The 23,250-nt window shown below is 41.1% G+C and overlaps 1 protein-coding gene across 10 annotated transcripts in view; it reads left to right on the top strand.

Moving 5' to 3' along the window:
- Positions 1 to 3,855: 3,855 nt before the first annotated feature.
- The window catches only part of LOC115102354 (rap1 GTPase-activating protein 1-like), a 94,846-nt gene continuing 75,451 nt past the window's right edge, over positions 3,856 to 23,250 (top strand). For all 10 annotated transcript variants that reach the window (XM_029622227.2, XM_029622235.2, XM_029622231.2 and 7 more), the window contains exons 1-2: positions 3,856 to 3,969; positions 22,837 to 22,872. In XM_029622227.2, coding sequence (XP_029478087.2) covers positions 3,926 to 3,969; positions 22,837 to 22,872 — 80 coding nt within the window. In that variant the 5' untranslated portion in view covers positions 3,856 to 3,925. The remainder of the gene's footprint in view (positions 3,970 to 22,836; positions 22,873 to 23,250) is intronic.

The following is a 23,250-nucleotide window of genomic DNA, read 5'->3' as shown; positions in this document are numbered from 1 at the left end:
TAAGACAGTCTATGCAGTGTGTTCACACTATACTTGTTTAATAAGGTATTCATTGATCAATGCATGCTGTTGTTATAATTGCATTATTCTAACTTCAAAGTTTAAGGTGTCTGGCTCACCACTTAGTTTTGAAGTTCAACTCTATATTTTGTCAAACGTACTGTATTTCTTTTTCGTTCTTGTTGTTTTGCTAGAGGGTGATATCAGTGTAGCGAATCAATTGCCGTGTGAGTCTGAAGGAGAGGTTGGTTATCACTGAGGGATCGGTGCTTCTTTGTGCTTCAAGACAAAAGAGCAGCCAGTCAGAGGACCTTTGGGGCTCCAGCCCTGTTGCTTCTGCTGTGATAGCACGCTCTGTCTATCACTCACACACACACACACACACACACACACACACACACACACACACACACACACACACACATACATACATACATACATACATACATACATACATACATACATACATACATACATACATACATACATACATACATACATACATACATACATACATACATACATACATACATACACACACACACTGCTTAGATTAATACAATTGTCTGAAAAGCAGATGAGTACCAGAACTTCGCAAAAATCTTGTAGTGCTGCTGAATTGATAAAAAAACAGAGGAAGTTTCAGCAGTCTGTTCTGTGCTGTCGTGCCAGACAGAGGTCATTACTCACACTGGCTTTACAGTTTACGCTGTGAAATGTTTACAGCCATAGTGCTGCACATTACTGTTAGTGTAGCTCAACCGTCAATTAAAGAAATTGGGAAATTATTGGGAAACTCGGAATCAACAAAATATAGAAACTATTCACACCCCTTGACGTTACATTACATTACATTTAAGTCATTTAGCAGACGCTCTTATCCAGAGCGACTTACAAATTGGACGTCTTCCACATTGTGTTACAGCCTGAATTTAAAATGGATTACATTTAGATTTTTTGTCACTGGCCGACACACAATATCCCATAATTTCAAAGTGGAATTATGTTTTAGAAATTTTTACAAAAATAATTCAAAATGAAAAGCGGAAATCTCGAGTCAATAAGTATTCAACTCCTTTGTTATGCAAGCCTAAATAAGTTCAGGAGTACAAATGTGCTTAAGTCAAATGTAATAAGTTGCATGGATCCACTCTGTGTGCAATAAGAGCAGACATTGAATATCCCTTTGAGCATGGTGCAGTTATTAATTACACTTTGGATGGTGTGTCAATACACCCAGTCACTACAAAGAGACAGGCGTCCTTCCTACTTAAGTTGCCGGAGAGGAAGGAAACCGCTGGGGGATTTCACCATGAGGCCAGTGGTGACTAAAACAGTTACAGAGTTTAATGGCTGTGATAGGAGAAAACTGAGGATGAATCAACAACATTGTATATAGTTACTCCGCAATTACTAACCTAATTTACAGAGGGAAAAGACAGAAACCTGTACAGAATCAAATAATATTCCAAAACATGCATTCTGTTTGCAACAAGGCACTTAAGTAATACTACAAAAAATGTGTCAAAGCAATTCACTTTTTGTCCTGAATACAAAGTGTTATGTTTGGTGGAAAGCCAATACAACACATCACTGAGTACAACTCTCCATATTTTCAAGCATATTGGTGGCTGTATCATGTACCCATAATTCTTGTAATCCTTAAAGACGGGAGTTTTTCAGGATAAAAAAATAAACAAAATTGAGCTAAGCACAGGCAAAAAAAAATGGTTCAGTCTGCTTTCCACCAGACACTGGGAGATGAATTCTTCTTTCAGCAGGACAATAACCTAAAACACAAGGCCAAATCTACACTTGAATTGCTTTCCAAGAAAACAGCGAATGTTCTTGCGTGGCCGAGTTACAGTTTTTACTTACATCTACTTGAAAATCTATGGCAAGACCTGAGAATGTTTGCCTAGCAATGATCAACAACCAATTTGACAGTGCTTGAAGAATTTTGAAAATAATAATGTGCAAATGTTGCAGAATCCAGGTGTGGAAAGCTCTTAGAGACTTACCCAGAAAGACTCACAGCTTTAATTGCTGCCAAACATAAGTATAGACTCAGGGGTCTGAATACTTATGTAAATGAGATATTTATGTATTTCTTATTCAAACATTTCTAAAAACAGGTTTTCACTTTGTCACTGTGGGTTATTGTGTGTAGAAGTGTGAGAGAAAAAAATCTATATCATCCATTTTGAATTCAGGCTGTAACACAACAAAATGTGGGATAAGTCAAGGGGCATGAATACTTTCTGAAGGCACTGTGCGCTATTGGAGCAAACAGATGGTGTAACTGTATCTAATTGATTATGTTTGTTGATCAGTTACATTGATGCATTAAGTGCCTATCCATCCAATTACAATGAGTGCTCTACAGTTATAGTGTTGGAACTCACTGGCCCTAAGGGGAAAATGGTTCATGATGGAATTAGTTACAGTCAGATGGAATCTTATTCCAAACAGAAAAGTTCTCTGTATCTCACTTACAATGATGGCTTTTTGAATTCTGTAGGTAATTCACAGTACATGTAGTTGTCTTAAGCATATTTAAAAATGAAGTGTTCTATACTGTCCAAAACTTGAATGTTGCGTGTATATAATGATCCAAGTTATGTTTTTGACTCTTCTTGTGGTATCAATGATCCTGCTTTGCCAGTGAGTCAAGTGGAACTGTCTGCCAGAGGAGGTGGCTACTCTGGCCAAATATTTACTGCAGTTAATCAATGAAACCAATCACTATAGTGATACAGAGACAGAGTGCTACAGGCTTTAACACTGGCTGGTATCCACTCTAAACAGCCCTTCTGTATCACTAGGGTTGTACTAAAGCAGGGTTTCCCAACTGAATTTGGCCTGCAGTGATTGTACTTCACCCCCAAAGTTTTCACAAAAAAATGAAATAATAATATAAACAAATGCTTACATTTATTTTGCGGGGCGTATAAGACTGTAAAAACAACAGCAAATCCGTTCCAAATCATTTTAATTTGGTAAAACTGTTCCAAAGTATTCCTGCACATAATAGAGATATATATATATATACTGTAGATGTGATCGTATATACAAATGCAAGCAAGGTTTGAAATGATTATGTTTTAGTCAAATATGACATCTGTTTGGCCTTCTTGCGAACAATTTCAAGTCTACAAATGATTAAATCTGGTCCCCTGACCATCCATCCGCTCAAGAAAAAAATTGTCCTGAGGCTGAATCTCCTTGATGATCCCTGTACTATAGTATACATTTTAAGGGAAGTTACTGTATGTTGAGTGAGTAGTAGTAGTAGTATTAAGTAAGTAGTAAGAGAGAGTGGTACTTCTTCTTTGCTAGCTTTGACTCATATCTTGTAACTTGGAGCTCTTGGAACAGTTGATATCCTGGAGCTGGTGTGTGGTGTCTCTTTGTGAGAAGAGTAATGATCTGTTTGGCCTTATCAGTACAGCCACCGGCACTGGGTTGTTTGACCAGCTGCCTCAGAGAGAGAAAGAGACAGAAAGGGAGAGGGGGTGAGAGAGGAGGGAGGGAGAGAGAAGAGTGAAAAACAAGTTCCCAGTAGATTGTGAAGATAAATAGCTGCATCATGTTTCTCACAACATTGAAATTCTTGTTTTCTGTCATCTATCACATTACCTCCAATGACACTCATTTTCTGTCCTCATCTACCTTGTATAAATAGTACTCTCATTAGTTCTACCCATAAGCAAATTATTGAATTGTTCATTATCCCCCCTGTTTGTTAAGGAGGCATGAGAGGGGACGAGGGAGGGAGGGGCAGTGGAGCTGAGTGGACAGTCACACGCACTCCCTCTCTCTAACACACAGTCAGCGTGAGGGAGTGAGTGACAGAGGTATAGGCTCCATTCAGTGCTGAGTTGACTCACTCACTGTTGGTCTACTTCCCGCCCCATTAGCTGGCATGCCGCAGAGAAAGAGGAGTTTCACTTTTGGAGCGTATGGCGGGTAAGAGGGAATACGGTTCTCATTTACAGAGCTGAGCTGCTCAAACTACCTCTGCACAACACTTTTTACTGTGTGTGTGTGTGTGTGTGTGTGTGTGTGTGTGTGTATGTATGTGTGTGTGTGTGTGTGTGTGTGTGTATGTGTGTGTGTGTGTGTGTGTGTGGGCATGTGTGTGTGTGTGGGCATGTGTCAGCCTGCCTGCTTTTCACCAAGGGATGTGATTTCTGCTTGAATAGATTATTAGTCTTTCCTCTGTGCCATTCCGTGCTCCCATGTACATTACAATGCAGTTGACCCTGGTTGTGCATTATTTAACATCAGCTATGACAGACAGACTCAACACCAGCTAAACCCTAGACAGACTGATAGTCCCAGGAAGCTTGGCAGGGTGCAGCGTGGTGAGGAGGGAGAGAACAGTGTTTCACTAGAAGCTGCACAGACAGGAACTCTGATAGAATAAGACGGTGTAAAGAACATCGTAGAGGGAGGCAGGCAGGCCCATGAGAGCTGAGGGTATGATTGAGTTTGGATTGAATTAGAGTAGACAGTGTGGCTCACTTTGCAGTTAAACACGCACACACACGGACAGGCTGTTAACTGTAAACAAATCAGAGTGTATTTACTCAATCTATCAAGCGATCTTCATTTGATTGACTCTCTTTATGCAAAACGTTGCTTCACTTACAGAGTCTGTATGCAGTTTGTGTGTCGACACGCGTGTTTGTGAAGTCTTCTATGTCTCTGTGTTCTACTGTACAGTATCCTTCCCAATAGCAGCTAAGTGTAGATAGAGCTCTCAGGTGACTGTAGTCTCCCCTCTGACTATACTGGATACTCCCCTATAGACAGAGACTATGTAGGAATTTACACCACATTCAACAGGTGCTCTATGGTATGTATGAATAGCTTCTCTCAAGGACAAGTTGTGGGGGTGTGTCATTCAGTCTGGGCAACCCTGAGGAGTAGAGATTATTCCACTTGCTTGTCGAAAACAGATTGGAAAGAATTAGGAGGTTTTTAACTGTATCTGTTTGCTATGACAGGAAAATGACTTGGCATAGTTCTTTTTGGTATTGGCCTTGCACTTTGTACTTTTGGCATTTTGATAGGTCTGTCTGATTTCCCGCATCAGCTTATCCTGGCGCTTGCATTCCATTGGCATTCACTGTGAGGAATTAAACTATTCTGTTGTCTACAGAGTGGTATTTCCGTGACTCGACTTTGTCTAATTTAAATGTCAGAAGAGCAGCTTCTCAACTCAACCAGGGCTTCCAACACCAGTTGTCACACCCATCCTGTAGAGGTGTTTAGTTTCAACTTCATGTAAGATATTTCTTGAGGTACATTTCATGGCTACTGATATTGATATACTATCCTCAGAATGTACCAGTCTGTTCACAATCTAACGGATTTAGAGTGGAGCCAGCACCAGGATTCCCCATTAACTATGTTTATGGCATTGGGAAGAAATCTACAGTTGAAGTCAGAAATTTACATACACTTAGGTTGGAGTCATTAAAACTTGTTTTTCAACCACTCCACAAATGTCTTGTTAACAAACTATAGTTTTGCCAAGTCAGTTAGGACATATACTTTGCATGACACAAGTCATATTTCCAACAATTGTGTACAGACAGATTATTTCACTTATAATTCACTGTATCACAATTCCAGTGGGTCAGAAGTTTACATACACTAAGTTGACTGTGTCTGTAAACGGCTTGGAGAATTCCAGAAAATTATGTCATGGCTTTAGAAGCTTCCGATAGGTTAATTGACATAATTCTAGTCAATTGGAGGTGTACCTGTGGATGTATTTCAAGGCCTACCTTCGATTTCAGTGCCTCTTTTCTTGACATCATTGGAAAATCAAAAGAAATCAGCCAAGACCTCAGTATTTTTTTTTCAGACCTCCACAACTCTGGTTCATCCTTGGGAGCAATTTCCAAACGCCTGAAGGTACCACATTCATCTGTACAAATAATAGTACGCAAGTATAAACACCATGGGACCACGCAGCCGTCATACCACTCAGGAAGGATATGCATTCCGTCTCCTAGAGATGAACGTACTTTGGTGCGAAAAGTGCAAATCAATCCCAGAACAACGGCAAAGGACCTTGTGAAGATGCTGGAGGAAACAGGTTCAAAAGTATCTATATCCACAGTAAAACGAATCCAATATTGACATAACCTGAAAGGCCACTCAGCAAGGTAGAGGCCATTGCGCCAAAACCGGCATAAAAAATGGGGACATGGGGACAAAGATCGTACTTTTTGGAGAAATGTCCTCTGGTCTGATGAAACAAAAATAGAACTGTTTGGCCATAATGACCATCGTTATGTTTGGAGGAAAAAGGGGGAGGCTTGCAAGCCAAAGAACACCATCCCAACCGTGAAGTACGGGGGTGGCAGCATCATGTTGTGGGGGTGCTTTGCTTCAGGAGGGACTTGTGCACTTCACAAAATAGATGGCATCATGAGGAAGGAAAATGATGTGGATATATTGAAGCAACATCTCAAGACATCAGTCAGGAAGTTAAAGCTTGGTTGCAAATGGGTCTTCCAAATGGACAATGACCCCAAGCATGGCAAAGTCAAGGTATTGGAGTGGCCATCAGAAAACCTTGACCTCAATCCTATTGAAAATTTGTGGGCAGAACTGAAAAAGCGTGAGCAAGGAGGCCTACAAACCTGACTCAGTTACACCAGCTCTGTCAGGAGGAATGGGCCAAAATTCACCCAAATTATTGTGGGAAGCTTGTGGAAGGCTATGTGAAATGTTTGACCCAAGTTAAACAATTCAAAGGCAATGCTACCAAATACGAATTGAGTGCATGTAAACTTCTGACCCACTGGGAATGTGATGAAAGAAATAAAAGCTGAAATAATTCTCTCTACTATTATTCTGACATTTCACATTCATAAATAAAGTGGTGATCCTAACTGACATAAGAAAAAAAACTAAAAACTGACATTTTTACTAGGATTAAATGTTAGGAATGGTAAAAAAACACGTTTTTAAAAGTATTTGACTAAGGTGTATGTAAACTTCAGCTGTACATGACACAGTATACATGTCAAGTGTCAGTGTGTAGCGGCTCTGTAACGGTCGTCGTCTGATGAAGAAGGATCGGACCAAAGCGCAGCGTGGTAAGTGTTCATGATTTTATTGAAAACTGAACACTAGAACAAAAATAACAAAGTGAGAAACAGTCATGTCAGGTGCAGAACACTAAACAGAAAACAACTACCCACGAAACACAGGTGGGAAAAGGCTACCTAAGTATGGTTCCCAATCAGAGACAACGATAGACAGCTGTCCCTGATTGAGAACCATACCCGGCCAAAACAAAGAAATACAAAACATAGAAAAAATGAACATAGAATGCCCACCCAAATCACACCCTGACCAAACCAAAATGGAGACATAAAAGGCTCTCTAAGGTCAGGGCGTGACAGGGTCGGACGAAGTGAGGCGCAGGACACAGAACTGAGTAAAAACGTAACTTTACTAGAAATTAAACCAACAATATATCCCACACTGGGAAACACACCAGCTCACAGAAATACTGACCACTTCACAATGAACAAACACACAAAAACCATGGGGAAAACAGAGGTTTAAATAATGAACATGTAATTGGGGAATTGAAACCAGGTGTGTAAAACAAAGACATAACAAAAGGAAAATGGCTAGAAGGCCGGTGACGTCGACCATGAGCAAGGAGAGGTCGTGACAATACATTACAATACCGCTATGTGTTGAGTTCCTTTCTGCCTAGCTGCAAGAGGTTAATGGGGGTGTTGTTTTGGGGGTCACAGTTGAGGCTGTTCTGAGATGATCTTACCAGGCGTGTGAATGTAATGCTGATCTGAAGTTCTTAGTAAAAACCCATAAACGTTCATCGGTCTTCTGCTGTCCTTCTTACTATTTGAGATTTATTATATGTATATTCTATGGTGTTGCATTAGTCAGTCCTTCTCAGTTCCTCTTTTTTAAGAGGTTTCTTTAGGCCTCCATGCAGGGGATTTTGTGTTGACTAGACACGGGTTATGGTTTGGTTTCCCCCGATCAAGCCAGCCCAATACATGGTGAGCCATGGTGAGCGTCAGTCATATCCTAAATGAGAGACAGTTACATTTGTTGTCTCTCTGTACTCTCCTCCATGTTGTTGTCTCCTCCATGGTCTCAACCTCAAGCACACATCTTGAAGGGCCCTTCCACATACAGTCTTAATGGGACTCATGAAATAAACGGTGAACTATGTCTTTGTCCCAGATCAGGACACTCTCTCCCCACTGGGCACAGACGTCAGTTCATAATCTATTCCACGTTGGTTCAATATAATTTCATTGAAATTAACAGAAGAGGACATGGAAACCCCATTTAAATTACGTGGAAATAACATTGATTCAACCAGTGTGTGCCCAGTGCGTCATCTTCCCCATGGCCCAAGATCACAGAACCACAGACAGAGGCTGCATGCACTCACTGAGGATTTTTACTCTCCTGTTCGCTTGTCTACAGTGCAATGTAAAGCACTGAGGGAAGAAAAGACAATGATTAGTGTGTGTAGACCAGGTTTCTCCAACTGGTGGTCTTGTGAATTTTCCTTGTTGGATATAAAAAACTGTAAAAACACCAGAAAACCAGGAGCAAGTATTCCCACGCATAATAAAGAGACATGGGGGGGTGTGGTATATGGCCGTTTTATATACCGCAGCTAAGGGCTGTTCTTAAGCACTACGCATCGTGGACACCGCCCTTAGCCATGTTATATTGGCCATATACCACAAACCCTGAGGTGCTTTATTACTATTATAAACTGGTTACCAACGTAATTATACTCGTGGTATACGGTCTGATATACCACGGCTGTCAGCCAATCAGGGCTCGAACTACCCAGTTTATAATATGCTTTAGTCAAATATTATATCCGTTTGGGCTTCTTGCAGTCAATTTACAGTCTACAAATGATTTGTAATTATGTTATGCACCCCCGATCATCCGCACAATAAAAAAACTGCCTGTGGATGTATGTACATGATGATCCCTGGTGTAGACTCTGTTCAAGAACAAACAAGTGGAAAGGGTCATTGTTGTGAATGTGGATCAGACCAACAGCAAATGATATTCTAAGCAGTCAGCTGATTTGAGTAGAGCAGCTTCCTCCAATGATATTCCCAGTCAGTTGATGAACAGATGCCTTACAATTTAATGTTGTTTAGGAGCAATACTCATCTACAGTACAAGAACACCCTGTCTCTTCCTTATGAGAGGGTTGTATCCAACGTTGTGGGTTTTAGTTTTAAATGATTCAATCTCTAGTCTCTACAGAACACAAAAACAACATGGAGTGGGCGTCTTTTCTTTGTCCTGATGGTCAAGTTTGCATGACAAAAGATCAGCCAATGATTACACAGGAAGGCAAGGCCTCTTGAGTTTTAGAGACTGTCCAAGTGGCTCTCTCAGGGCAGGGGCAAAACAAACAGGATATCTAGGCCATACAAGAGGGCTGTATTCAAACACTGTGAACAGTATTCATATTCACACTGACATTCATATTCACATATTTATTCACGGAAAGCTACGGAAAGCTACCCTGCTTTGGAGAAAAAGGGGGAAGCATAGGTTGAACTAGGATATGCATACAGTAGGCTACCCTTAGGGCTAGATACCTTGCTTAAGATTGATGTAAAAAAAAGAAAAAATCCACTGGGGCTGATTTGCTTGATTCTATCTTGCTGCAGCTTTCTACTCCCCTGATTGTGGAGTCAGTGACACATATTTTTAACCTGACGATTATCTCAGGTGCTCTCCCCGGGGTTTGGAAGGCAGCCCGTGTGCTCCCTCTCGAAATTGTCTTGCCTAGCCAAAACCTTTTGAATCATTAATCAACTGTCAGCTTAGACCCTTCCTAGCTACGAGATGTATAGCAACATCTCTGCTGTGACTTTGGTGTTAAATGATGTGGTAAAGGGTATGGATAAGAGGAAGTGCTGCCCTCTTTGACTTATCAAAGGCTTTTGACACTGTTGACTACTCTTTATTGATTCAAAGATTGTCTGTAATCAGTATGGATTATGCCAGCAGCATACCACCCTGCATACCACTGCTGGCTTGCTTCTGAAGCTAAGCAGGGTTGGTCCGGGTCAGTTCCTGGATGGGAGACCAGATGCTGCTGGAAGTGGTGTTGGCGGGCCAGTAGGAGGCACTCTTCCCTCTGGTCTAAAAAAAAATATATATATCTCACTGCCCCACAAGGATTGATTTGAGGTCTTGTACTTTTAAATGTATATTAACAATGTTGGTCTATCTGCAAAAAAAGTGTAACATACACTTGTATGCAGATTACACTGTTGTGTACGCTATTGCCCCCAAGGTTGACCAGGCTCTTTCAGAGCTTCAATCTGCCTTTATTGTTTTTCAGAAAGCCTTTGTTGAACTGATGATTTATGCATATGTACATTAGATGGTGCCCTCATTGATCGTGTCCCCCTTTTATAAATATCTGGGCATCTGGATTGACGAAAATCTATCTTTCAGAAAGAATGTTGATGAGTTAGTTAAGAAATTATTATTTATAAGGGGATTATGTCATAGGAATAGGTCATGCCAAATCATACCGGTTATAGACTATGGCGATATTGTCTATATGAATGCAGCTGCCACTGTATTGAAGCCATTGGATGCAGTTCATCATAGCACACTATGCTTTAATATGGGCGATAGGTTCAGTAGACATCACTGAATTCTGTATTAGAAAATAGGCTGGCCCTCTTTGAAGTCTCGTAGATCGACGCATTGCACTGTTTTTGGTTATACTGTAAAAGCCCTATACAGCATAAACTTCCGCCGTACCTTACTTCATTGATAATTTACAGACATACGAGATACCAGACCCGGTCTCAGGGGTGGCTAACTCTGGAGATCCCTTCTATCCTGGGGCAGCAGGGTAGCCTAGTGGTTAGAGCGTGTGACTAGTAACCGGAAAGTTGCGAGTTCAAACCCCCGAGCTGACATGGTACAAATCTGTCGTTCTGCCCCTGAACAGGCAGTTAACTCACTGTTCCTAGGCCGTCATTGAAAATAAGAATTTGTTCTTAACTGACTTGCCTGGTTAAATAAATGTAAAATAAAAATAAAAATCTCCACTGAGTTAGGTAAATCTCATTTGAGTTTTTTTGCACCTTCTTGTGGAATAATCTCCAAGGCGCTCTAAAATTGGATGAAATGGTGCCTCTAGGGCAGGGATGTCAAACCAATTTTGGTTGTACAGTGCATTCGGAAAGTATGCAGACACCTAGACTTTTTCCACATTTTGTTACTTTACAGCCTTATTCTAAAATGGATTAAATAAAACAACTAATCATACACAAAATACCCCATAATGTCAAAGCGAAAACAGCAAATCTATTAAAACTAAAAAACCTTATTTACATCAGGATTCAGACCCTTTGCTATGAGACTCGAAATTGAGCTCAGGTGCATCCTGCTTCCATTGATCATCCTTGAGATGTTTCTACAACTTGATTGGAGTCCACCTGTGGTAAATTCAATTGATTTGAGAGGATTTGGAAAGGCACACACCTGTCTATATAAGGTCTCACAATTGACACTGCATGTCAGAGCAAAAACCAAACCATGAGGTTTGAAGGAATTGTCCGTAGAGCTCCGAGACAGGATTGTGTCGAGGCACAGATCTGGGGATGGGTACCAAAAACTGTCTACAGCATTGAAGATCCCCAAGAACACAGTGGCCTCCATCATTCTCGTTTGGAACCGCCAAGACTCTTCCCTTAACTGGCCGCCCGGCCAAACTGAGCAATCTGGGGAGAAGGGCCTTGGTCAGGGAGGTGACCAATAATCCGATGGTCAATCTGACAGAGCTCAAGAGTTTCTCTGTGGAGATGGGTGAACCTTCCAGAAGGACAACCATCTCTGCAGCACTCCACCAATCAGGTCATTATGGTAGAGTGGCTAGACGGAAGCCACTCCTCAGTAAAAAGCCACATGACAGCCTGCTTGGAGTTGACCAAAAGACACTTAAAGGACACAGACCATGAGAAACAAGATTCTCTGGTCTGATGAAACCAAGACTGAACTCTTTGGCCTGAATGCCAAGCGTCAGGTCTGGAGGAAACCTGGCACCGTCCCTACGGTGAAGCATGGTGGTGGCAGCATCATGCTGTGGGGATGTTTTTCAGCGGCAGGGACTGGGAGACTAGTCAGGATGGAGGGAAAGATGAACAGAGCATGTGTTTCTCTGTCTGTCTCAGAGGTGACTGGTCTGATCTGTTATGGCAGGGCTAGCGACAGCATAGCCTATCAGCATCGCCATGCTCTGCTCTGGTACCATTGTGTGTTCATAGTCCCAGCTACACTGTACTCCACTGTATTGGAGCATCAATGTGCACATTCAGCCACTTCACTCTCATTTACTCCATCAATGGGCTCATTCAGTTGCCCACATTATACAGTACAGTCAGCCTGCTGGCCCTGGACCTGGGCTCATTCACTATTGTTGTTGGCCAATATTTGTTTGTCAGACATTGAATGGGAGGATGGTGTGGCATCCAATTGTCCAGAGGCTTTTTGTGTTTTTTTCTCTTTCCAATCTATTTTTATGAGAAGTTTCTATTTCCATCACAGTCATTCTAGTCAGTTGAATAGTGGAAGTGTGGATGATAGAATCAGCTTTATTCCACTTTATTCAAATGCAGAGTTAGGGATTTGGACATGTGGTTGTACTTAATTCTTTGTACTGGACAATGATTATAAAGGTGATTATGATCCAACCATTAATTGATACATTGTGCCCCTGGACTGAGAGGATGGACGTTCAACACGTTAATTGAACTAAATCGTCTTTGGTATCTTTTAGTTGTCGCTGTATTAGACTAAGCAAAGGGGAGATGATGTTGAAGTTGAAATGGTGCTGGAATAGTGGAGGCAGCTCCTGTTTTCTCTGTGACTTGCGGTAACTCTCTGTTGTTCAAAATCAATAGTTGTTTTAGTGGTCCAAAAATGTTGGAAACATTACCTTGCTTGACCATGCTGTAGGTCATGTAACTGTTTGTTACAAGCGATCTGTTTTGTGGACTTCACTTCAAGATGTTGCTCTCCGATTTTGTACTAAAATAAATGTGTGGTTGAATTTATTCTGCCACCGTGTCTTCTTATTGTCTCGGCCTTAGGCCTATATATCACTAGCAGGTTTTAGAGCAAACAACACAGTTCTCACAACACAGGTTGTAACATGGCTTTTTTTCTGGATTAGCTTCCCCAGTGATTTTCCCATGCACCACTACTGCATTATTCCAATGTTATTCTGCATTTCAAATGATCATCAAATGAAAAATAGATGGAACAAGTCCTGGTAGTGTTCCTATTCGGTAACCAATACACAGGAGCTAGAAGAAGACCGTTGTTTGAGCTTTCAGCTGAATTCTCTTACAATCCCCTCACGACCTCCTTTGCAATCTTGCCCGGTGATGACTCAATTGCTTAAATTGACTTTATAATAAGTGTTGGCATAAGTTATTTTAGAAAATGACATTTATATTCTTGCATTTAAAAAAAAATTGACACAGATATGCAAAGCAGGTTTTTTTGCCAAGTGGAATTGTGTGTATTACGCTGTTGCCTGAAGTGACATTCCATGTCACGGTGGAAGCAATGTGAGGGTCCTGCTGTGCTCCTCCTGTGCTTCTCTATGGGACAGTGAATCATCTCACAAATATAAGACAAGGTGGGAAATGGTCAGTTGAAATCTGAGGGACATGTAAAGAGCTAAACTTTAACACTGACAACTTCTTGGATGCTACGCCATTCAAGGTTTGGGCCAGTGTCTCTCTGTAAGACTAGCCTCAAGCTGTCTTTTCCTCGCCGTTTCCATGGAAACGACTAGCTTATTTTTAAGCAATAAGGCCTGAGTGGGTGTGGTATATGACCAATATACAGTACCACGGCTAAGGGCTGTTCTTTCACTATCAGTCCCAAGACCCCAGCAAAAATCTGCTTTTCATTTATCTGACTTTCATTTATCTGCTTGTCCAGCCTTAATATTTACCCTCACAATGAAATGTTGAACTATTTTCTTTTCAGGACAACCAGGGCTACAATTTGACATCAACAGTTGCATTCATGATTTTATTGACATGAGGTCTGCCAAAGCAAAAACCTGATAAAAAATGTATTTATATGAATGCTGTAAGTACAAAAATGGTTTTCTCAGGGGAAAATGAATATCCAACTAGTCAGTGACAACTGTGTGGAGTTTGTGACAGCAACTATGTGAGCTCATTACAGTATTATAGGCACTATAATACTGTGATCTTCTATGTAGAAGAACTCCTTACCTTTTAATGACTCTTGTGTAGTTTGTGAGCATCATAGAGCAAAACATGTTACACGTGCATGTTCGTGGGAGTCTCAGCTTTTCATAGATTTTAGTAGTTTGTAGCTCAAACCATTGACTCTACAGATGTTTTTGTAAAAAAAAAAAAAACCTTCCCCGGGCCCCTTCGGGATCCGCCCTTGTCTCACAAACACCGCTCTTGCTAAGCCCCCACTAATCACACATACAGTTGAAGTCAGAAGTTTACATACACTTAGGTTGGAGTCATTAAAACTCGTTTTTCAACCACTCCACAAATTTCTTGTTAACAAACTATAGTTTTGGCAAGTCGGTTAGGACATATACTTTGTGAATGACAAGTCATTCTTCCAACAATTGTTTACAGACAGATTATTTCACTTTTAATTCACTATATCACAATTCCATTGGGTCAGAAGTTTACATACACTAAGTTGCCTTTAAACAGCTTGGAAAATTCCAGAGAATTATGTCATGGCTTTAGAAGCTTCTGATAGGTTAATTGACATAATTTGAGTCAATTGGAGGTGTACCTGTGGATGTATTTCAAGGCCTACCTTCAAACTCAGTGCCTCTTTGCTTGACATCATGGGAAAATCTAAAAGAAATCAGCCAAATCCTCAGAAAAAAAAATTGCTGCAGGAGGGACTGGTGCACTTCAGAAAATAGATGACATCATGAGGCAGGAAAATTATTTGGATATATTGAAGCAACACCTCAAGACATCAGTCAGGAAGTTAAAGTTTGGTCGCAAATGGGTCTTCCAACTGGACAATGACCCTATGCATACTTCCAAAGTTGTGGAAAAATAGCTTAAAGACAGCAAAGTCAAGGTATTGGAGTGGCCATCACAAAGCCCTGACCTCAACTCTATAGAACATTTGTGGGCAGAACTGAAAAAGCGTGTGCGAGCAAGGAGGCCTACAAACCTGACTCAGTTACACTAGCTCTCAGGAGGAATGGGCCAACATTCATCCAACTTATTGTGGGAAGCTTGTGGAAGGCTACCTGAAATGTTTGACCCAGGTTAAACCATTTTAAAGGCAATGCTGCCAAATACTAATTGAGTGTATGTAAACTTCTGTTCCACTGGAAATGTGATGAAAGAAATAAAAGCTGAAATAAATCATTCTCTACTATTTTTCTGACATTTCACATTCTTAAAATAAAGTGATGTTCCTAACTGACACAAGACAGGGAATTTTTTACTAGGATTATTTGTCAGGAATTGTGAAAAACTGAGTTTAAATGTATTTGGCTAAGGTGTATGTAAACTTCTGACTTGAACTGTACCACTGGTTGGTACCAACAGATGCTAGAAATATACAAATCTAATGGTACAACCCAGAAGTCTGTAGCTCAAATAACCTATGTTTTAGACGGTTTAGAAGTCCTAAATCACGCCAGCATGATGGTGGGACTCATTGGGTTAAGATACCGAACTGTGGAGGAGAGGCATGACGAAACAGTATTCTTGCTTGGATCAGGTGTATTTTTCACCCTCTTAGCTGTTTCACACCACCTGCAGATCTGCAGTCCATGTGTGTATTTACCTGAGCTCTACTCAACCATGACTTCTTACTTTAACAAGAGACTTAACTAAAGCCACAGTACCATGACTTCTTACTTTAACAAGAGACTTAACTAAAGCCACAGTACATCTTTGCTTGGGGGCCATGTGGTGCAAAGCGTGTTAGGTTGGACATGGCCAGGCAAACAGGCTGAGAATGTGAAAATACAGTATGACTCAGACTCGTATTATAATGCATATGCTGCCTTGCCAAAAACGCTCCATCCTGCTCGGAGTCAGAGAGACAAACAGAAAGTACTGTTGTCTTGCTGATAAAGGTGAAGGCTACGTATCACCATTTAGTGCATGGGTGTCAAACTCATTCCATGGAGGGCCTAGTGTCAGTTAAGACCTAGACAACCAGGTGAGTGGAGTTCCTTACTAATCAGTGACCTTAATTCATAAATCAAGTACAAGGGAGGAGCAAACACCCGCAGACACTTGGCCCTCAGTGGAATGCGTTTGACACATGTGATTTAGTGTCAGCACTTTTCTATTCGAAACCCAGCCCAAGGTAAGGCTAGCTTTGTGTTGCTAGTGGAATTCCACTCTGTGCTGGTAGCAGTGATATTGAATCAGATAAAAGGTCAGGTTTCATTATTGTGGGAACATTTACACTTTTTCAGTTGATAACATTATACCTCCAACATAATGATAGCCTTATGTCAGCTATAATGTTATCATATATTAATACGAGTATTTTAATTTATGATAGTAAACAAATGTTTACAGTTTCTTCTCCAGAGTAGTTTCTCATTCCCTTTGTATTGGCCTCACCCTCAACCCAGTTAATAAAACTAGGGCAATTATCCTGTCAAGTAAAGTAGGCTACACCTTACACTACATAAGTACACGCTATGTACACAAACACTCACACCCCCTACATACACCTCACACTTCAATAACAAGAATGAAAATGAGCAGCTTCATGTCCTTATCTGTCAACATGTCTTCTTCAGTTTGTCAAATGTTGCCTAACAAATATTTAGTGTAGGCCTAGCGACATGTTTGACAGTGTGTAGCTTAGTGTTTAGAGAGAGGTCAGAGTCTTGTTTTGAAGTGAACCAAAGCTTGTGTTTACACTAGCTTGCAACCCATGTTCGTCTCCTCACATTGTTAAGCTGAGCAACCCCCTTTCTGATGGAAAATAGAACAGGACAGAACATATTCCCAGCAGGTATTTTAGGTTGGAGCCTGCATTGACCAAGAATCTAGCCGCACCCTGGCTTGATTTCATTTTATGGGAATTCCAGGCAACCTGAGAATGGGTGGGACCCACAATTTTTAAAGATTAGAAAATATTATGCTTGTGATGCTCATGAAGCCTGCACTACAATTCTTAACATAATATTCCGATGCAGTTAATGCTTACTCCTTCCAAGCAGTTTAAAATCATGTATTCTACCAAAGGAAATGTATGTATTTTTTGTACGGTAGACAATGTTATAACTACAACACACGTCAGGCATACAGCACCCTGGCTCCTCAGGACTATTGTCACATGACAATAGTCCTCCTTTAAGAATGAGAAGGACAGTGATTAGTGAAAGTACCTTTACCAATCATCTTACCCTTGTGGATTATTGTCCCTTTCCCCTCAGTGAGGCTGTATTTACTTTCCTTCTTTCTTTCTTTTATTTTTGTACCAATTTCTTGATATCCAATTAGTAGTTACGGTGTTGTCTCATCGCTGCAACTCCCGTACGGACTCGGGAGAGGCGAAGGTCGAGAGCCACGCGTCCTCCAAAACACGACTCTGTTGCACCAATGTGATGGAGGAAACACTGTACAACTGGCGACCGAAGTCAGTGTGCATAGGCCTGGGCCGCCACAAGGAGTCGCTAGAGCACGATGGGACAAGGACATCCAGGCCGGCCAAACCCTCCCCTAACCCGGAAGATGCTGGGCCAAGTGTGCGCCGCCTCATGGGTCTCCCGGTCGCGGCCAGCTGTGACACAGCCTGGGATTGAACCCAGGCTTAGACCGCTGCGCCACGCGGGAGGCGAGGCAGTATATTCTGAGAAAGAGGTAGTTGCTTTAAGGATTTTATTAGTTCTGTAAAGTGACCACATGGGTCTTTCCTCAAACGGAACAAAATATCAGTACATGATTAAATAAGGCTGTGGATATTGCGTGTGCTCCCTCTCCGGGCCTCTAGGTCACCAGGCTCATTATGGTGCACACCTGTCACCATGGTTACGCACATAATGACACTCACCTGGACTCCATCACCTCCTTGATTACCTGCCCTATATGTAACTCTCTTTGGTTTCTTTATTATTGTTTCTGTTTCATGTCTGTGCGTTGTTCGTGTTTCGTATTATGTTTAGTTTTTTTATTAAATCACTCAATCCATGAAGTTGCTTCCTGACTCTCAGCGCACATCGTTACAGTGGAAGTAACACTGTATTCTATTCCGTGACATCAGTATTTCAATCAACCATGTCTATATTTACATGCATTTTAGTCATTTAGCTAGAGTGACTTACAGTTAGTGCAGTATTTCCAGTGGAAAATGCCTGTTGTCCATTCATCTTTGAAAAACCTTTGAGTTTTGCTGAAAGATTGAGCCTATAGATAAGGCTGAAGGTGAAAACGGTGTGCATGACATTGATTGATTTGTTTGTTTTTGCTTGCAGTTTGTACAAAAAACAAGTCTGGCTCAAGTGATATATACAGTGCCTTCAGAAAGTATTCACAACCCTTGAATTTTTCCACAATTTGTTGTGTTAGTCTGCATTTAAAATGGATTAAATGTAGATTGTGTGTAAGTCAAAATGGAATTATGTTTTAGAAATTAAAAGCTGAAATGTCTTGAGTCAATAAGTATTCAACCTCTTTGTTATGGCAAGCCTAAATGACTACAGTAGTAAAAAGTTGCTTAACAAATCAGATAAGTTGCATGTGCAATAATGGTGTTTAACATGATTTTTGAATAACTACCCCATCTCTGTACCCAACACATGCTGTACAGTGCATTCGGAAAGTTTTTAGACACCTTGACTTTTTCCCCAAAAATGTATGTTACAGCCTTATTCTAAAATTGATCTAAAATAAAAAATATGTCCTCATCAATTTACACACAATACCACGTAATTATAAAGTGAAAACCGATTTGTATAAATGTTTGCAGATTTATTAAAAACAAACTGAAATGTTTACACAATTATTCAGACCCTTTACTCGATACTTTGTTGAAGCACCTTTGACAGCGATTACAGCCTTGAGTCATCTTTGGTATGATGCTACAAGCTTGGCACACCTGTATTTGGGGAGTTTCTCCCATTCTTCTCTGCAGATCCTCAAGCTCTGTCAGGTTGGATGGGGAGCGTCGCTGCACAGCTATTTTCAGATCTCTCCAGAGATGTTCAATCGGGTTCAAGTCCGGGCTCTGGCTGGGCAACTCAAGGACATTCAGAGACTTGTCCCGAAGCCACTCCTGTGTTGTCTTGGCTGTATGCTTAGGGTTGTTGTACTGTTGGAAGGTGTACTTTCACCCCAGTCTGAGGTCCTGAGCGCTCTGGAGCAGGTTTTCACCAAAGATCTCTCTGTACTTTGCTCTGTTCATCTTACCCTCGATCCTGACTAGAAAAACATCCCTACAGCATAATGCTGCCACCACCATGCTTCACCGTAGGGATGGTGCCAGGTTTCCTCCAGATGTGACTCTTGACATTCAGGCCAAAGAGTTCAATCTTGGTTTCATCAGACCATAGAATCTTGTTTCTCATGGTCTGAGTGTCTTTAGGTGCCTTATGGAAAACTCCAACCGGGCTGTCGTGCCATTTACTGAGGAGTGGCTTCCGTCTAGCCACTCTACCATAAATGCCTGATTGGTGGAGTGCTGCAGAGATGGTTGTCCTTCTGGAAGGTTCTCCCATCTCCACAGAGGAACTCTGGAGCTCTGTCAGAGTGACCATCGGATTCTTGGTCACCTCACTGACCGAGGCCTTTCTCCCCCGATTTCTCAGTTTGGCCGGGTGGCCAGCTATAGGAAGAATCTTTGTGGTTCCAAACTTCTTCCATTTAATAATGATGGAGGCCACGGTGTTCTTGGGGACCTGCAATGCTGCATAAATGTTTTGGTACCCTTCCACAGATCTGTGCCTCGATACAATCCTGTCTCGGGGCTCTACGACAATTCTTTCAACCTCATGGCTTGGTTTTTGCTCTGTCAATTGTGGGACCTTTATATAGACAGATGTGTGACTTTCCAAATCATATCCAATGAAAGGAATTTACCATAGGTGGACTCCAATCAATTGAAATGACCACAAGTGGACCCCAATCAAGTTGTATAAACATCTCAAGGATGATCAATGGGAACAGGATGCACCTGAGCTCTCATAGCTAAGGGTCTGAATACTTACTTTGTCGTTATGGGGTATTGTGTGTAGATTGAGGATTTTTTTTATTTTAATCCATTTTAGAATAAAGCTGTAACGTAACAAAATTTGGTAAAAGTGAAGGGGCAGAATTTCAAGCACAGATTCAATGACAGTCCAGAGGTTTTCCAATGCCTCGCAAAGAAGGGCACCAATTGGTAGATATGTAAAAACAATATTTAAAAAATAAAGCAGACATTGAACATCCATTTGTTATTAATTACATTTTGGATGGTGTATCAATACACCCAGTCACTACAAAGATACAGGCGTCCTTCCTAACTCAGATGACAGAGAGGAAGGAAACCCCTCAGGGATTTCACCATGAGGCCAATAGGGATTTTAAACCAGTTACAGAGTTAAATGGCTGTGATAGGAGAACTGATGATGGATCAACAACATTGTAGTTACTCCACTATACTAATCTAATGGACAGAGTGAAAAGAAGGATGCCCGTACAGAATAAAAATATTCCAAAACATGCATCCTGTTAGCATACTGAAAAAAATGTGGCAAGGAAATGTACTTTTTGTCCTGAATACAACGTGTTATGTTTGGGGCAAATCCAATACAACACATTACTGAGTACCACTCCTCAAATTGTGAAGCATGGTAGTGGCTGCATCATGTTATGGATATGCTTGTCATCTGTAAGGACTAGGGAGTTTGAGGATAAAAAGAAAAAGGATAGAGCTAAGCCCAGGCAAAGTCCTAGATGAAAACCTGGTTCAGTCTGCTTTCCATCAGACAACTCCATCTTTCAGCAGGAATATAACCTAAAACACAAGGCCAGATATACACTGGAGTTACTTACCAAGACAACATTGAATGTTTCTGAGTGGCCTAGTTAAATCGGCTTGAAAATCTATCGCAAGACTTGAAAATGACTGTCTTGCAATGATCAACAACCAACTTGACAGAGCTTGAATAATTTTTAAAGAATAATGGGCAAATATTGTACAATCCAGGTTGGCAAAGTTCTTAAGAGACTTACCCAGAAAGCTGTAATGGCTTCCAAAGGTGATTCTGACATGTATTGACTCAGGGGGTAGAATAATTATCTAATCAAATATATTAGTGTTTCATTTGACCATTTAATTAAAAAATATATATATATATTCTTCCATAGATCTTTGACAGAAAACTGACATACATTTTAATCCCACTTTGTAACACAACAAAATGTGGAAAAAGTCAAGGGGTGTGAATACTTTTTGAAGGCATTTTAGGCCTATCTTGTGATGCAAAGAGGTCAACCATCAGAATGTTCATACCAGCTCTATTTCCAGTAATGGTACTGGGATTCCTGGGATGTAAGTTGGGTTGCGAGTCCATAGAAAATGCAGACGATTCCTGGTGACAGAATAGACAGAGATCCATGGAAAGATGAGTAAGAGACCTGGATTCCTGAAACTCCACTGGGAGTCTGGGTGGAGTCCCAAAAAAGTCCCAAAATGGCACCCTATTCCCTACATAGTGCACTTCTTTTGTTCAGTCATATGGGCCCTGGTGAAAAGTAGCATACTATATAGGGAATAGGGTGCCATTTGGGATCTGATCATGGACTGTCATCCCAGTAGGGGGGGGAACATTAGCGTGAGATCAGATCCACAGTAGAGGAGACAGCTGTAGGAGGTCGTTTAGACATCTTTAAACATCCCACTCACTAGTTCCCAACAATCACTACAGAGCACCAACCCCTTAGTCATGCTAGTCCTGGAGGTCCTGGAGAATAGACTGTAGGAGTCCAAAAGCAAGACTGGGCCAGATCAAAAAATGTGTTTGTGTACCAAGTCCCATTGTACCATCTACTGACATAAATTGAGAATCACAGGCTGGCAGTTGATTTAATTCACATCCACGGTGTATCATTTGATTATATGACTAGAGCCATATGAACACCACTGGTTTCAAAATGTCACATGAAGCTCAGGAGGTCTTTAGGAAGTCCTGGTCATGCGAGCATGCTTTGTTTGAAAGACGGGTGCACCCTGCATTCAGTAATGGAACAAGTGGAGTTTGTGTGTCAGGAAATGCAGGACTGGCACCGATCCCTACAAGTGCCACTTAGTTATTTAGAGTAACTGCTACTCCCCAACGCATTTTCTGTATTATAGTGTTTACGGCACTGAGCTGAAATGTCCATGTTTACTGAACTGAAGTAGTGCTGTACACCATCCTTTTTCTCAGCTCAAACTTAAAAGCAATGTATTGTGTAGCCAAGCAGACTGCTGTACTCCCTGTGAGATCAATAGAAGACCTTATGTATAGCACTGTCTCTCTTTGTTAGAAAACAAAAAAACATTAACTATTCATGTTGGTGCCAGTGCTCTTGTCTCCTGGGTTACCCCACATTACAGTGGTTGATTAAAATAGATTGAGAAAGCTGGATTGTGAGAAGCAGCATTGGTACAAATGTCAGTTTTAGACATCTATTCTATAACTGTGGATCACAAGGACAGTATTAAACATTATTACAGTAAATTGATGAGGCAGCAGCTAGACTAACTCACCTCTCTTTTTCTTTGCAGAGTGGACAAGACTTTCTCCAGGGCCAGAAGCATATGGTGAGTTCCTCTTCTTCTGATTCTGCGTCATGTAGTATCAGTTACACTGCAACTTAAGGACAACTTATTGTATGTGAAGGATACATACAGGCAGGGCTCTAAATGAACTGTTCTCATTGATAGCACGGTTGTGCCTAACTTCAAAATGTAAGGAGCACCAGACAAAATTTAGGAGCACCAGAAAAAAATAATATTTTTACTGAAAATGACTGTGTTAAGAAGCAGTGCGGCTTGGTTGGGTTGTGTATCGGAGGACGCATGACTTTCAACCTTCTCCCGAGCCCGTACGGGAGTTGTAGCGATGAGACAAGATAGTAGCTACTACAACAATTGGATACCACGAAAAAGGGGTAAAATAAAATAAAAATAACTGTCCTA

The sequence above is a fragment of the Oncorhynchus nerka genome, linkage group LG20 (assembly GCF_034236695.1).
Source record: "Oncorhynchus nerka isolate Pitt River linkage group LG20, Oner_Uvic_2.0, whole genome shotgun sequence".
Taxonomy (NCBI): Eukaryota; Metazoa; Chordata; class Actinopteri; order Salmoniformes; family Salmonidae; genus Oncorhynchus; species Oncorhynchus nerka.
The sequence above is the reverse complement of the archived record's forward strand: the minus strand, read 5'-3'. Positions and strand labels throughout refer to the sequence as shown.